Raw genomic sequence first — 16,032 nt, 5'->3', positions numbered from 1 at the left:
ATCTAGAGGTGCCAGAATCCAAAATTATTATTAAAATGTACGAATACACTGTGGCACAAATACTGGACTCCAGAGCGGCGTCTTGGGACATAACCTGTTTATAAGTGGAGGAACAACTGTACGAATAAAGTTCTTCTAATGAACTGCTACCATGTTTCGACTTCATCAGGACTACATTATCTCACATATACACAGTCGAACACCTTGTCGAAAGCAACTCAGATCACAAAAGAAAAAAAACCCACCTGACATACTTCAAATAGGGGAGTGGTAGTCTAGTGGTTACAGAGTTGGCCTTTGGTCTGGGGGACCTTGGTTCAAGCCCTGGAATGGCAACCAAGATGAACCACCTTGGGCCGATTAACCCTAATTGCTCCCCGGGCAAAGTGGTGTGTTTTTTCTCTCAGATGTAAGTCGCTTTGAAATAAAAGTGTCTGCTAAATGACAGTAGTAGTAAAATAATTCGCCTGACTTGTCAATCAAGATGGAAAAGTGTGGAAGAAGAGTGAGCCTCAGTCAGTCATGTGAAAAAAAACCATTTACTTCATAGAAAGGATGAATAGTTCTTGTCAGAATGAGGAAAAGTAATAAAAGAAAAACTATCGCCAACGGCAAGGTGTCCCGACGTTATCTTAAATATGTATTAAGTTTCATGATCAAGCAAGACACTGTGTTTTAAGTGTGGGCAAGAAAAATCTGTATTCTGTAAGAAACTTCAGTGCGTCAAAAAGGCCGCTTGCAGTTTGGAGACTTACCTGGAACGAAGCTCCCCTGCACCACCTCCTTGTACGCCCACCATCCTTCATGAATCTTTGGTGGATTTGGTTGAGCTGGGTGAGGACAAAAAGACACAAGGACTTCAGTCACATTCATCGACATTTCAGGGAAGGAAAACACAGACAGGTTCTCGGAAAGTCACCTTTTTATGTCTCTTTAAAGAAAAAGAGAAAATAAAACACACAACCATAATTTTTTCAGACATCACATCGTGCTGCTCTCGGCAGGAGTTTTCATCTAATGTTTAATCATGTGCAAATGTTCATCCACCTTGTTTAAATCCTATTATTTCTATGTAAAAACACAATTAAACACAATTTCATCCTTACAACCAGAGGACCGACACACACAACAAGAAAAATGGACCAAAATCTCCACAATGGTGTGAGACACTGAATGTCATGCAGGAAATAAGTACTTCAGGTTACTGCTTGCTCATGGAGACGCTCGCTGTTGCCAACATGATGTTTTTGGTTTTCATTTTATCTTCTGTTCACAGTTTTCTTAAAGGTCCGAACACCACATCTCAATCAAGTTGAGGTCTGGACTTTGGCTGGGTCTCTCCAAAACCTCGACCTCTTTCTTTTTCATCCCCAGAGGTGTTAATTTGCTGCGGTCGTATTCTGTTGTACGAAGGAGTTTGTGTTTGCGTGGCTGCAAATCAGCTCCAGATCATCACCCCTCCACCAACCATGCCTCACCATATGAGACGTTCCATATTTTTGTCACTCCACTGGACACCATTTAAGAAGTCTTGTGGTTTGTTTGGATGCAGTTTGTGTTTGTCTCTCTTTAGAGCTGTTCCAAACCAACTGCACTGTCCTTCGAATGGTGCTGTCAGGGACTTGAACATCCTTGGTGTAGCCTGTGGGCCCTGAGATGTCACTCTTGTTGTCGATGTTGCTTTTTTCCATTATTTTTCTGAGCACTGCAGCGTGACCTTGGACGTCCACTTCTGGAAAGACTGGCAACTGTCTGGAATGCATTTCACGACTAAATGCTGTGTCTCTCTGCTGAATGCGAACTGCAAATTCTTTAGAAATGTGTTTGTAACCCATTCCAGAGTGATCCGAAGCAACATTTTCTTCTCCAAGACCACTGCTTATGTATTTCCCTCACACACCAGTATACGTCAGAGTAAGCTGCCGAAATATCTCCTTTAATCGAAGTCAGCGCACCTGCTGATGAACAGTTCATCAAGGGTTGCCGATTAGCGGCACCTGGTTGCAACTTAACAAGACATAGTATAAACCAAATTCTTTAGCTTTTACTTTTTGGCTCTATTTTTGTAGAATTAACAAAAAAACAAAGGAGTATTACATTTTGCACAAGACTGAAGGTCTTTACAGATGCCCTCACAACAATAACACATGCAGGACTCTTGTTTCCATGGCTTCTTAAGCCTCTCGGAAATGCACTTGGTGTATGTTTGTGTTGTAGAAGAAAGCCTCAGGTTATAGATGGTGCTACAGTTTAGTGTGAGGAAAGGTCTCAGTACAAAGAGGGATTTTTGACCAGGAATTACCCACTGAGACGTTAGGATATTGCTTTTTAAGCCTCTGCTCTTTCCTCCCCTTCCTGTTCATTGAACAAGCACGAAAAGCGGAGTTTAATCGCAGGTCCACAGGTTGCCCCTGTTCACTTGGCTTTAATGGAAGTTGAGGTGACCAAGCAAACCTCCTTCCTCCACTATCCACCCCAAACAGCTCCACTGCAGTTACAGTTGAGAGCAGGTTCGGATTTTGAGGGAGGGGTCCGGCTGGACACGGTCCATAACAGGTTATTTCCACCATCTCTACAGTCACCAAGTTAAAAAAAGGGTAGTGGTCCAGCAGCAGCAGTTTGCCTCTTAGGAAAAGAAATGTTTCTCATATGATAAATACTTTCTCACTTTTTAATGACTAATTAACTGAAAGTAAGCTCTGCCTTTGATTGGCGGGGGCCCACATTAGTGTCCCAGCCAAATAAGCAGCAGCATCAGATTTTTCTAATCATTTGAGGCAGGCTGGCCTCCTGCCCAGCATGCCTGAACCCTGGCAGAAACTGACATTTACTCTGCTATCCAAGATCTTTTCTAACACTTCATACAGCCAGCTTCCCAAAAAAGAAAAAAAAAAAGGACAGGAGAGCGCTTAGGTGCCTAATCAGCGCTGCAAGGGGGAGCAACTGCTTCCCCATTATTCAAAACGGAGGACCACACTTGCAAATTTTACTTCTCTACCTTTTCAGTTTTGAAAAGAAGTCTTTACAGCAGGCTATTATATTTAAGGGTGCTTTCACAACTTTGTTCATTCACTCTGGTCGATATCACACCTGTGGCATTTCTCTCTTGTTTCAGTTTCTAAAAATATTTAAAAAAAAACTCCAAGTATACCTTAATGCATCACATCAAAACACATCCTCAGCCCTCATCTACTGTAGGAAGAAAATAACATGGAAAAAAGGAGGGAGATCCCGTGTAGTGAAGTGCTTGTTCAGATGTCGCAAACTGACATGGTTTGGTTGATGCCCTGGTGATTCTTTTCTTTGCTTGTATTTATAAGTTTAGCCAAATAATTCAGTAGGAAAATTACTAAAGATGGAGTGGAAAATTTTGATGGGCTGGAACGGCTGAAGGAAGATAGTTGAACAGTTCGAGAGGTTGCTGGATGAACTAGCTCAGCGTTAATCCTGCAGAGATTAAAGTCTGCACCTAATTCAGTTCAGTCTGTCAACTCGAGTAATGAGGCCTTAAAATGCTTTATTAATGATAGAATATACTTCAGTTTTAGCGGCTAGGCTCCAATCTAATCAATCCCCACTTATCAGAGGTGATGAACATAACTTAAACCGTATCTGTAGAATCCGAGCCCACCGATGGAGACTGGGGAGACGATGGGCGCCACAGCGAGTTTGGTTGGCAAGAGACATCAGATGCCGTGTGAGAGACGAGTACCTCTTGTTCCTTAAACAGACCTATTAATGAGATGGTGATATTGGAAAAAGACAGCGGGGGGATGAGCCTACCTCACTGCATGAGATTGTCCTCCAACACTAGCTGTCGGGGTCACCTCATTTACCCCAAACCATGCGATTCTCAGTTTGTTCAATTTTCTTTCAATATTCTTTCTAACTAGTAGGACTACACCTTTGCCAGATGATTCAAACAGCACCTCCTGACTCCATCTGAGTCGAGTTACAGTCGTGAAAGTCCCTTGATTCATCCAAACAAAGCATCATGTTGACCAGGAAAACAGCTGAGAAAGACCCGAGCAAGCCTGAAACTCCACACCAGCCAGGCAGAACTTAGAGGCCCTTTTGGACAAGGTGAAATGTCCAGTTGCCTTATATGTCAGTTCTTTAGAACCTCTGACCGGGATGACTGAGAGTCTACACCAGTGGGACAACAGTGGGACAGAGTTTAAGCTGAACTAACAAATTAACATACATGCATAGAGCTGCCTAGAGATATACATACTGTACCCCCAAAGGAAATGACAATATTCCCCTGAATCCTGGTGGCTCATCACAGCACCACGTTTTGGACAGATGACGTTTTGGAGTGATACGTTTTATTTTTTACGTTGTCCTGTTTAGTTTTTGTATTAAACTTGACTTGACTTGGCAGCACGGTGGCTTAGTGGTTAGCACTGTTGCCTCACAGCAAGAAGGTTCCCGGTTCGACTCCCAGGCCCAGCAGGACCTCTCTGTGTGGAGTTTGCATATTCTCCCTGTGCTTGCGTGGGTTTCCTCCAGGTACTCCGGTTTCCTCCCACAGTCCAAAAACATGCATGCTAGGTAAATTGATCATTCTAACTAGCATTTCTGCTAAACCCGGTGTATTTACACTGCTTAATGTAGTGTTCATGAATATGCATTGTCCCATCTAAATAAACTTTGAAACTTGAGTTGACGACATTGATTCAGGGTTCAGGTGAGTATAGCTACCTGAATCCACCAGCCATGGTCCAAATCTGCATTCCCTTCCTGCTTTGCGCCACGTCTGGTTATAGACCGTAGAAAAACAACTGGACAAACCCTGCTTGGGTGACGTCACAGAAGAGTGATGTTAAAGCTACTCTTTGTGGGCTATCAGCCTTCAGACAGCTGCTTCAACCGGGCCCCCAAAACCCCAAAACCCCTCCAAGCCAACTCCACTCGGTTTGCTCTTGATTTACACCCTCACCTAACAGTTGTCATGGATGTGAAAGCTAGTTATGGAGACCTAATTTGTTCACAGCTGTAAAGATGGACATTTTAACATGGGGGTTAATAAAGATGGACTTTTTTCTGGAGCCCCTAAATGTCCATCGAGAAACTGCACCTTCCCGTTCCCACATGATCAGTTTAGCTAACCAAATGTAGCCTCTAGCATCTGGCCTACGTAATGGTTGCTCTAACCGAGGTGAAAGCAGGTTTGTGTCATCTTTCCCTTCCTCTATCATGAACCAAGTAAGATCCAGCTCTGGACCTCCATATGCATTTTATATCTGGATAATGAAACGACACTTGACAAGACAAAATATCACTGTTCATAACAAAATAACTTCTTTCATAAGCAGTCAGAGGCCACAATTGCACTGTAATGGAGCAAAATTGCTGTCATTGGATTAGAACCTTGAACTAGTTTCAGTGTTTAAGCTGAAAATCAGGTCATGAGGTTGTAACGCATCTCCCAGATATGCATCACTAACCAATCCAACTGTTAATGCCACTGCTCTTGTCCTCTCATGAGCTTCATCGCTACATCCTGTTGTTGCTATCGAGCTCTGCAGCAGCTGCACAAAGCGCCACAACAGCCCGGTGCAATTAGAGATACTGTACGTTGCTGAGTACTTACACTTGCTGTGGGAGCATAATGCCATACTTCCTGTGGACTTCCATTTACACACACCTGAGTGTATTGAATCGTAAATATACTGGTGTGTGTTATCAGCCGCAAAGAGTTTTAATCACGCTTATAAGATAAAGTCAGAAAAATAATGAGCGGTCAGCGAGGACAAGAGTGCAGTGTTAGATGTGTGTGTGCGGCGAGTGTGTGGGCCCGTGCAGCCCATGAGTGAGGGCCCTTGGGATTCTAGCTTCTGTAAGTATTATTATAATCGAGTTGTGGCGGCCTGTGGACATGATCCTCTTACAAGCTACTGACAAAAATACAGACGCTGCTCTGCCTCCCTCCCCAACACTCTGAATGTGTAGCACAACAGAGTCTGCAACAGCACAGATGAAGAGGAAAAAACAGCTGTTTTTGTGACTGATTCGTCTACTCCCCTGTCATGCCAGACTAATTACAATGAATGCAAGAAAAAAAAACTGTTTACAACCATCAGTTGTAGAAAAATGGCTGCTGGGATGCAGCAATGATGAATTCGGTGGTAAACTGAGCCCCCCAATCCCCGTGGGAACAAAAATAAAAACCCCGTAGCAGCAGACGAACAGCAGCGGGAATTAAAACAATCCATATTAATGCAGGAACAGGAAACTGAAAACGTGAGGATATGTGGGCTGCCAAAACAGGATGTTAAAAGGAGATTACAAATGTAATACAAGGCTGATTTTCAATTACAGTCAACATTTAGTGAAACAAAGAGAATCGCAAAATCAGCACTTCCCATCGATAGCGTTCATTCTCCAGATCCGATTCTGGCTTGAACATGCGCGGCTGGATTTCTGCACTTGTCACTGTTGAAACACCGTAGCTTGTTTTGGAGCTCAGTGTTCTGTTCCTGACCTGCTACAGGACGCGTTCTCGTTAATGAGGCCCAATGCAACACAGAAAGAAAGCATCAAAGAAATCTTACAGAAATTCAACCAATGCGAGGACATTCCTGAAATAAAAAGCTACTGTCTGTCCTAGATGATGTCCTAACTTTTCACGGTGCCTCATGAAGGCACACAACTCCTGCTGCCAGTAGGAAACGGAACAAACCCGCTCCAAACTAAACCATGATAACACGTCCAGATAATCCAGCCAAACGTGTGCGAACCAGAATCAGATCCAGAGTACGAGAGCTTTAAACCAAAGGAAACCCAGCAACAACAAGATTATACACAGACATCTGTTTGGGACGGCTGCAAGAGCAATAGAGCTAAAGCTAAAGTTCGTAGCGGCCTCACAACCAAATACACAACATATGAGACATGAACAGATTGTTTTTCATGAAGCAGTTGAAAAACCTTCACTTTTAAAATGAATAGGTTGTGAGTATATCTATCCATCGCCTGATCTGGATCATGATGCAGGCCCAAACACTGTCCTTCTTAAGACCGTGCATGGCCCACGTAGTGATTAAGGATCTTTTTGATCATGTCTAAAATAACGATGATGTCTAAGATAAAAATATATTGTTCCAACACTAGTGAAATCTGAAAATACGAAAAAAGGCAACCTATGCCTGCCTTTAAGAAAGCATCCTCTCTTTTAATCCTACATTTTTGGGAACATAATCAGAATAATTTTGTTGCATTGGGTCTCAGTGTTAGCCAAATAAAACTGTTTTGCAGTTAAGAAAAATGTATGCAAAAAAAAATGTTAAATCATGTGAGTAATACCAAGTATCCCAAGGATTCAATGGCTTTTAGATTCAGCATCATCATCTATAACTTGTAGTCATTTATCTAAAATTGCTTCTCTAAGACCATTGCTTATGTCTTACGTTCTTGGCATTGGGTTAACATGCATCCAAATGAAGGGCTGATGATTATCACCTGGGCTTACACTTACACTTTTAAATCATATGGAAGAAACAAGGGGGTACAATTGGGGGTGGGAATGGGGCAAGGGGTCACCGTCACAGATGGCAGAGTGTAAACCGCTTTTGTTTGTAACCTCAAGTTATAATTGACTATTATTAAAATCCACTATGAAATTGAATTATGTTTTCACATACGTGCAAACAAACACACACACACACAGTAAAAACAAAAACAGTTATAAGCCAGGGAGAGGGGGTACTATCTCTTGCACATGACTTAACATACATTTTAACAAAGTTTAGCCAAAAAGGGAAATAAAGTGTAATCAAAACCAATATCAAATCAATTATGAAGGCTGAAAAGTTGCCTCAGTTCGATCCTGCAGACCGCTGCCATCACAACTCAAGAATGAGCAGAACTGCATCCTGTGGCTCAGCAGAGGAGTGTGAGATTGCAGGAAGAACAAGCGCCGTCCCATTTCTCACAGTGTCTCGCTGTGGCCCAAAACACACTTCCTGACATCAGCAAAAAGAAAACGCCTTCGATCTATAAAAGACAGACAGACAAGATGCTGCAGGAGGGAGGCTGGCGGTTTTCCATTGTAAACAGGCTCAGAGACTGTATGATGTTTAAAATGTTAAGAAAAATAAGATGTAGGTCCAAAGATCCCATTAGAAGTCATTGGTAGTATGAGGTTGGTCTGGGAGAAGTAATGTCTCCTAAAGGATGCAATTACTAACATACTAACATCGGCAATGTCCCCTCTAGCTTTAAAACATGAAAACACCTCATCGTAGTTGTTCAGTATTGAAAACTTTCCAATCAAATGATGAATGTTGCTTTCAGTGTAAAACCAAAATGTGACAGTTATTCATTAATCCTTGTTGGGGATGATTACGAAAGCAGAACAGGTATAAAAATGCTTCAACTTCCTACGCTATAATCAATCTCAAATTTCCCTTCAAACCTAACAATATAAGTATTCTTTAAAATGTCACCAAAAGCTCCTTTTCATTTTCTTTTTTAGAAAACTGCAAATTAACTACTTGGTTTTATTGGCCATTAACAGGTGCCTTATTCATCCGGTTAAAGCTTCAAACATTAGTTTCATATGCTTTGTAACATTTACACTAAACCCCCTGAATGAGTATAGAAATTTGTAGCAAAAAAAATAATAATTTGATTGAAAAAAGAATAATTGAATTGTGTCTACAATTGATGGACCAAGTGAAAAAACTACAATTAGCTCTATCCTCTATCCTAGAAACGCAACCAAATACCCAGTAATCGCTGCCTACAGATCACAAATATTGGGCACTTACATTTAAGACTAAGAGAGCTACATTAAGCTTTGTGCCTGCATCCGTCAGACTCAATGCCTGAGTTAGCTCAGGAGCTGTTTGTTTACGCATATTTCATCATTTGCCCATTTCAGCTCCCAGATAGCAACAGAACAAGTTTGGCCCAAACATGTTTCAGATCCTGCAGCTTTTTTTGGTCTCCATTTGGCTTTGATGAGCAGCACTGACTATATGAGACTTCTGCTGCCTTTACTCACCCAAATATCTGTCAGTGCCAACAGTAACCCTGGTTTTGGCTCAAAAGTGTCTCTTATCTGGGTTCTTACTATCTCAAATACATAAAAAAAAGGTTTGGCCCAATCATGGCCCACATATACTGTTTTTGTTGGCCCACATTTGGTATGAATGACTGCAGGGCTCCATGCTTGAGTGTGGCTCTAAACCCAGCCATAGTCACCAGACATGGTTCATTACATTTCTTTGGTTCTCTGGGTCACATCCGTATCATCATCATCATCATATGGGGTTTCTGTTGAACGTTTTGCTCCACTTTGGTCTTGTTTTGTTTGTGCTTTTTTGTTTTTGAGCCCCTGTATGCCAGATTGTCTTTGTACCCTACTGTCCCAACTGTCACCACCTGTGTCTTGTTAGAGCTTGAATGTTTGTCAGTGTGTGTTTATAATCTCGTCTCTGATTCCTCCCCTGCTAGTCCGTTCGCCGTGCTACCTGTGCACTCACCTGCTGTGGTCCCAGTCTTATCTGGTTTATTTCTCCTATGGATCTGAGACTGTGGTCTGGCTTTTAGATATCTTTCTGTAGCAGCCCTTTGAGCTTTGTTTCATAAAAGGACACTGGTAAATACTGACTCGCTGGTGTCCTGAATTTGGCAGTACTGCACCAGCTGTGGCAAGCCGGCCAACACTTTCACTCACTTTCTGAGACCAAATTCATGACGTTTGAGTCCCATGTAGTCCACATAACCCATGCATTAACTTAGTTTAGGCCCCGTTAACGATCTTTGGGTCAGATTAAGCCAATTTAACACTTGTCAGTGCCGTAACTGACCCATAAGTGTCAAAGGTAGATGAGGCTCAAATGTGTCTGCTGTCTGGGTTAACCATCTATACTGTACCTCTTCTCCAAAACAATTCCATCCTTTGTTGTTGTGATGTTCTGAAATGAGGATCACCATGTAAGACTGTCTGACAGACCTGGGGCCTGTACTACGAAGCAAGTTCAACATACCCAGGATATCTTTTCCTTATCCAGATTCACTAACCCGGACAATTGCAATCACGCTAAGCGGTCACACGACGGTGGTTATCAACTCGGTATATCAACCCAGGTTTCTCCAATCTGGATATGAGCGCGTGCACATAAAAGGGGCGGTGTTTTCAGCCAATGACCAATCGCAAGCATGGAGAAGTCCGCTGTCAGAGCCGCTTATTTCAGTAGTGAAGAGCAAACAATAATTTTACGGAAATATGATGAGTATAGGCATATAATACAGGCAAAAAGCAACACAGTTGCAGCTGCAAAATGCAGGAAAGACAGCTGGCAAAAGATCGCTGACTGTATAAATGCGTAAATTCATAGGGATATAAACATATATTTGAATATTCTGGGAATCTTAATCTTAAACTGTAAACCATGATCAGCAATATTAAAATAATAAAAGGCTTGCAATATTTCAGTTGATTTGTAATGAATCCAGAATGTATGACATTTTTTTGTTTTTGTGTTTGCATTACAGAAAATCACAATATTCTAATTTTCTGAGACAGTCCTGTATATATTGGTTCTATAACTATTGTTGTTGACCGATAACTTGTGCTGATGCTGTACCAAAGAATTGGGTTTATTTATTTATTTTATTTAATTTTTTTTTTTTCAGGCGGGGGGTATTTAGTATTTTAAAGTGACTTCTCAGAATGTTCGAGGGACGAAATTGAAAATCCCTTTTTTGCTATCCCCTTACAAATGCATCTTCTTTTTGATTTCTTCTTGATTTATTTATTTAATTGGTATTAGTTTTGGATTGACTGTACATCGGATTTTGGGTGATGATTTGTTTTATTTATTCATTGATTGATTTATTTTTTATTTTCTCCTCCACCTCTTTTTTCTTTTTTTCCTTTTTTTTTGGATCGTTCATACAGGTACTCATCAGGGAAAGCAAAGGGGTTTTGGCGGTCCCTGAATACGCGTTCTCTTCGGAGGGATCCTCTCACGATCCGCGCACCAAGCTCCACTGGATTCTCTTAGACAGGGCATGCCATTTTCCAAGAGAGCTGATTGGTCAGTGGGCGGTGCTTTTATACCCGGCGATCTGTATCTCGAACATAACCTGCTCCGGAGCAGGTTAGCTGTTCAGCATAAGTTACCATGGCGATGTACCCCGGTAAGAAGTGAACCACCGTCGTAGTCCTGAAAACCCAGGGTTAAACCTGAAGTTACCTCGCTAACCCCAAATCCCGCTTCGTAGTACAGGCCCCTGGTTGGCCACGGCCTCTTACTACCCTCCATCCTTGTTCATTCAACACCTGCCTATTTCCCTTTCTACTTAAGTATCTGATAGCAACTGGCTACGGTCAACTTCCCACACAGCCTAAATAGAGTCTCATAAATAGTTCCCTTTCAATTAATATCTAAACTTTCCCATTAATATTCACTGAGGGGCATGAGCAATCCAGAAGTCCAACCATGCAGAAACAGAGAATAGGGTGGGGTGGGGGGGGTGACAGGGGAGCAGCAAAAGGTACAGGAGAGGCTCAGCCAGACGAGAGAGAGGGGTGAAAAAGACAGGAGAGGAACAACAGGCTGGAAAAGACACCGGAGAAAAAAGGAGAGCAGCGATGTGTGTCCATAAATGAAAGTTGACCTTGCCAACAGCTGTTCTCTCTGACTTATGAGATAATTATCTTTCACGAAGCTCCTATTGGTGTCTCGTCTTAATAGTCCCAGATGTGTATGTGTGTGTACATACACGTGGGTGTATGTCCAAGAGTATATCTGCATCTGTGTTAGAGTTAACGATCAGAGCATTAAAGACTCCATCTAAAACCACATCCAATTCAGAATGCAGTGGCTGGAATAGTGTTGCAGTACTTATATGTCTTCCTGTGCTGGTTTAAAGTATTATACACTACTGCAAAAGTCATAGTAACCCCTATATACTATGCTTGGTGTTTTATCAGTTATGCCATTTGCATTTATCCTTCAATCTCAGGAAAATACAGAAACCTGTTTTTCTTAAAACCTAAACCAAATATAATCTCAAACATATCCTTGAAGAATTGAGTCTGTGCTTGATTCTAAGGGACAGTCACACTAAATTCAGAATGATCATCTACCTTTATTTATTTTGTGTCCCTATTACCATGTGGTCAATCAATATGGGGTTACTTCTATGGCTGATTCTAATTATCAGCCAATAAATCAGCCAGCTAATAATCGGTCGACCAGTAAAATATTTTCATCTCTAATATTGATCACTTGCCATGGTAAACTAACTTTTTATTTGCCCTTATCCTGTGTTTCTTTGTTTTTTGGCTTCTTAAAACGTGTACTCTTTTCAGCCGTTGTGTCTCTATTTATAGTGACGGAGCCAGCAGAACCTACTGATGCATACTCCTTGGTAGCAGTAGTACATTACTTAATTTATATCAGTCACTCATACTGAAAACAAGAAAAAGAAAAAACAATTTGAACAACAAGATCAACGTTGACGGAGCTGAGATGGTCGCTGTATTTCCGTTTGCTGTTAGCATACACTGCGTTTTTGGCGATGAGTGAGAGATGAAGAATCAAGCTCGAAGATGACATAGAGATGGCTGGACAACATCATCATCTACCCACATGATACCTAACAGCATCCCTGCACCCGGCAGTTTTTCTGGGCCATGCTGAAGTACGTAAACATGGGAGGTTTCAGCTGCAGAGAGGTTCCTGAAAATTCTCAAACCCAATTGATGCAGTTTTAAACTTTCCTCCACTAAAAGTTACCTGCCCATTGAGTTCCTGGAACGACGTTTACCTGTTTAGTATCTAGGCTACCAATACCATTAGCAAGGGCAAATTAATAAAACAAAAAGACTGGGGACTTTGTAATTTGTTTAGCGATAACTGTTTTTCAAATTTCAAGAAAGTAGTTGTCCCCAAAGTAAAGACTACAGCCCCATTTGCTCTTTGGTGCAGTCACCTTGTTAATGGAGATATGGCTGCTTCATTGCTAATGGACCAGTTTAGCGTTATTTTACACAGCGGCTAATATAACGTTAGTGGCTGAGTGGTTGGGGCTCTCGAATGGCATCAAACTGACCTTTGAAACTCCACGTCCTCCAATATCATATCTCTAAAACCTTGGACACTACTTCCCCTCCAGCCAAAGCAGAAAAACAAGAAATCCATTATTTTCATTTGTGCTCCAAGAAAGTAAAGAGTCAAAGGAAGGTAGGCAGCCATCAATAATTGGCAGAGTTTACAGAAGGCGAGTACTTTTGTCCTCGCTGGCCTCTGATCCTATTGAGCAGGAAGCCATAAAACCCTGTGTACACACTCTACTTACCACAGAGTTTAACAGCTCAGCCACAGCTGGTCTTGTTTCAAACAGCCAACAATAGACTGTCGGGCCCTCGCTGTTACCATGAAGCGCTTTGTTATTCAAGCATTACATAACACATAAAATGTTTCCCACTGTTTGAGGCTATGGGATACTTTAAAATAACACTTTCAATCAGCTCTAAAGTTTTCTGTAATGCAATGTATTTTGTAGTTTTTGTGAAACTACATACTTATTCTTACCAGTTCAGGATTATTATAGCTTTTAGCTATAGCATTTTGTTTGTGTGGCTGTTGATGTGGGCGACCACCTTTGTCTTTAAGACACCCATACTTTTTACCCATTTTACCATGCCTTTAATATAGAAGCTCTTTTTTGATTGGATGGCAGCAACATGTCTCAAAAGATCGGGACTTGTGCAACAAAAGGCTGGAAAAGTAAGTGGTACTAATACAGAGGCACCTGGAAGAACTTTTAAAACTATTTAGGTAACGTGGGTGGCAACAGCTCAGTGACGTGATTGGGTATAAAATGTGACGTAAAGAAGGGTAGAGGTTCACCAGGCTGTAGAAAACTTTCTGCAATTTATGAAACAATTTAAGAAAAATTATCCTCAGTGTAAAGGCTCAGTTATGCTTCTGCGTCAAAATGACGCCGTGCCTACGGCGTGTGGTTTGGATCGACGCAGAGGACACGCCGTTACCTGCGCCGTCACCTGCGCCGTCACTGACGTGCACCTCCCGAAAATTGTAACTACGCGTCGAGGAGACGCCGTCCACTCGCAGACCGAGAGGGCTGTGATTGGTTCGTTTGAAAGCGAAGCATTTCCGGTTTCCAGTTTGAATCAGTAGTGAACTTCCAGGGCTCTTTTCTTCGTTTATGTGTGATTTTTTTTGTTTTTGTTTTTTGCACAATAGTTGTCCTTATTTCTTTGATTTACTGTGACCGGAAAAAGTCGGATAAACCATTCAGAAAAAGATCGCTAACTAGTGGCCGCGGGGGGTACTGCACCGCGACCAAATGGAGAGACGGAGAAGTCAGAAGGGTTCAGCACGGCGTCACGGCTGCGGCGTGTGCTCTGCGTCGGTGTGACGCAGAACCATACCTCAGCCTTAACACTGTCAAGATGTTGGATAGCTCATCTAAAATGCATAATATTATCAATAGATTTAGAATCTAGAGGAATTTCTGTGACAAAGCCAGCATCAATATTGGATACCCGGCTCTCCAGGCCCTAAAACCAGATTACAGATTAAAACATTAGCAAAATGCCATCAAAATGAAAATAAAACACTTAACTAACAAAACAGATTGTTTGGCATCTTTTCCGGAGAAGACCTTGCATCTTTCAGCAATACAATGCTAAATCACACACTGTATTCCGTTTCCGTAGTGGAAAAGCCCGAATGCTGAACTGGCCTGCCTGCAGTCTCAACCCTGCACTATTTAAATATTTGTTTAGGCATCATGAAATGAAAAGACACAAAGACGGACCAGGACCGTTGAGGAGATCAAACCCTGACTCAGACAGGACTGGGACATTCCTCCCCTCAAACGCCATCAACTGGCCTCCTCACCAGACGTAGAGGAGGATGCTACACAGTAAAACACACGACTTTTCTGTTTTAGGTGTGGCGCTGCCATCTAGTTCGAAATTCCCTTCTTTTTTTTACCCCTTTACAATGGTATATTTGTGAACAAAATACGGATTTATAAGACTTCCAAATCAGTGAATATGTTTTTTTATATGAATTTTCATAATGTGAAAACTTTTACGGAATTGTAGTTGCATTAAAAAGGTCTCTGCAGTTATAATGATTTGCTGCTTTAAACAGCAGTGCAGATTACTCCACAAAACAAAAACCACAAACAACGCATCACTGAAAGAGAAGAGCCGGGCGCCTGGTTGGACTGCAGCTCTCAGTGGTTCAGTATCATCTGCCCTCTTGTAGAAGATCCTCGCTCCCTCTCCATAGCACTGTATTCCCCGTCCTGCAGCCCATCTGCACAGGATTATCAGATTAGCATCTGCAGATTTGCTTCCCTGACATGGGCTGCGTGTGTGTTTGAGTGTGGGGGAATTTTGCGTACTTGGCTTGTGCAGGGAGCCGTTTTTAAAACCCACCCCCCCACTCCACGCCGCAGAGCTGCCACATCACCACCCGACACCTCCGCCGCTGCCCTCATTCCATCTTTTCCCGCCAGTCATCACCAACTTACCAAGTCTGACTGCGTCAACTCTTCATGAACACATACATTGACGTCGGTATGTACACACCCGCTCATCCCATCTCCAGGTGGAGAAGTACTGAAGTTGTCACTTCAGATGGGTGGTGGACTTCAGATTCCTGAGCAGCAGATGTGATTAGGTTTGTCTGCTCAGGGATGGCCAGGGTGGTCACTCTCACACAGTTTCATCGCTCATCCATCTCACACAGGATCACACTCTCATATGCACACGTTCATACCTGTGCCCCTATGAAAAGACAGGACTTATTTGTTGGTGCCCCTAAGAAAATAGTCCTAAAGGATCATAGTCCTAAAGGATCATATTCATTTTTCAGACAAACTCTTTAACCTTAATAAGTATCAGTCCCCAACATTATTTAGAAAGAAGTAAACTTCCCATTGTGCAGTTTGCCGGCACCATGAGGAACATCCTGATACGAGAACCCAAAGATGCTTAATATGATTGATATATAGGCTATAAGACTGCAT

The 16,032-nt window shown here is 42.1% G+C and overlaps 1 protein-coding gene across 1 annotated transcript in view; it reads right to left on the bottom strand.

Annotated features, from left to right (window-relative positions):
* The window catches only part of ca10a (carbonic anhydrase Xa), a 378,645-nt gene that overhangs the window by 324,766 nt on the left and 37,847 nt on the right, over positions 1-16,032 (bottom strand). The window contains exon 2 of the mRNA XM_061708004.1: positions 756-830. Within this exon, the coding sequence (XP_061563988.1) occupies positions 756-830 (75 nt within the window). The remainder of the gene's footprint in view (positions 1-755; positions 831-16,032) is intronic.

Source organism: Cololabis saira, chromosome 19, assembly GCF_033807715.1.
Source record: "Cololabis saira isolate AMF1-May2022 chromosome 19, fColSai1.1, whole genome shotgun sequence".
Lineage (NCBI taxonomy): Eukaryota > Metazoa > Chordata > Actinopteri > Beloniformes > Belonidae > Cololabis > Cololabis saira.
Note: the sequence above shows the minus strand (reverse complement) of the source record. Positions and strands in the feature narration are given on the sequence as shown.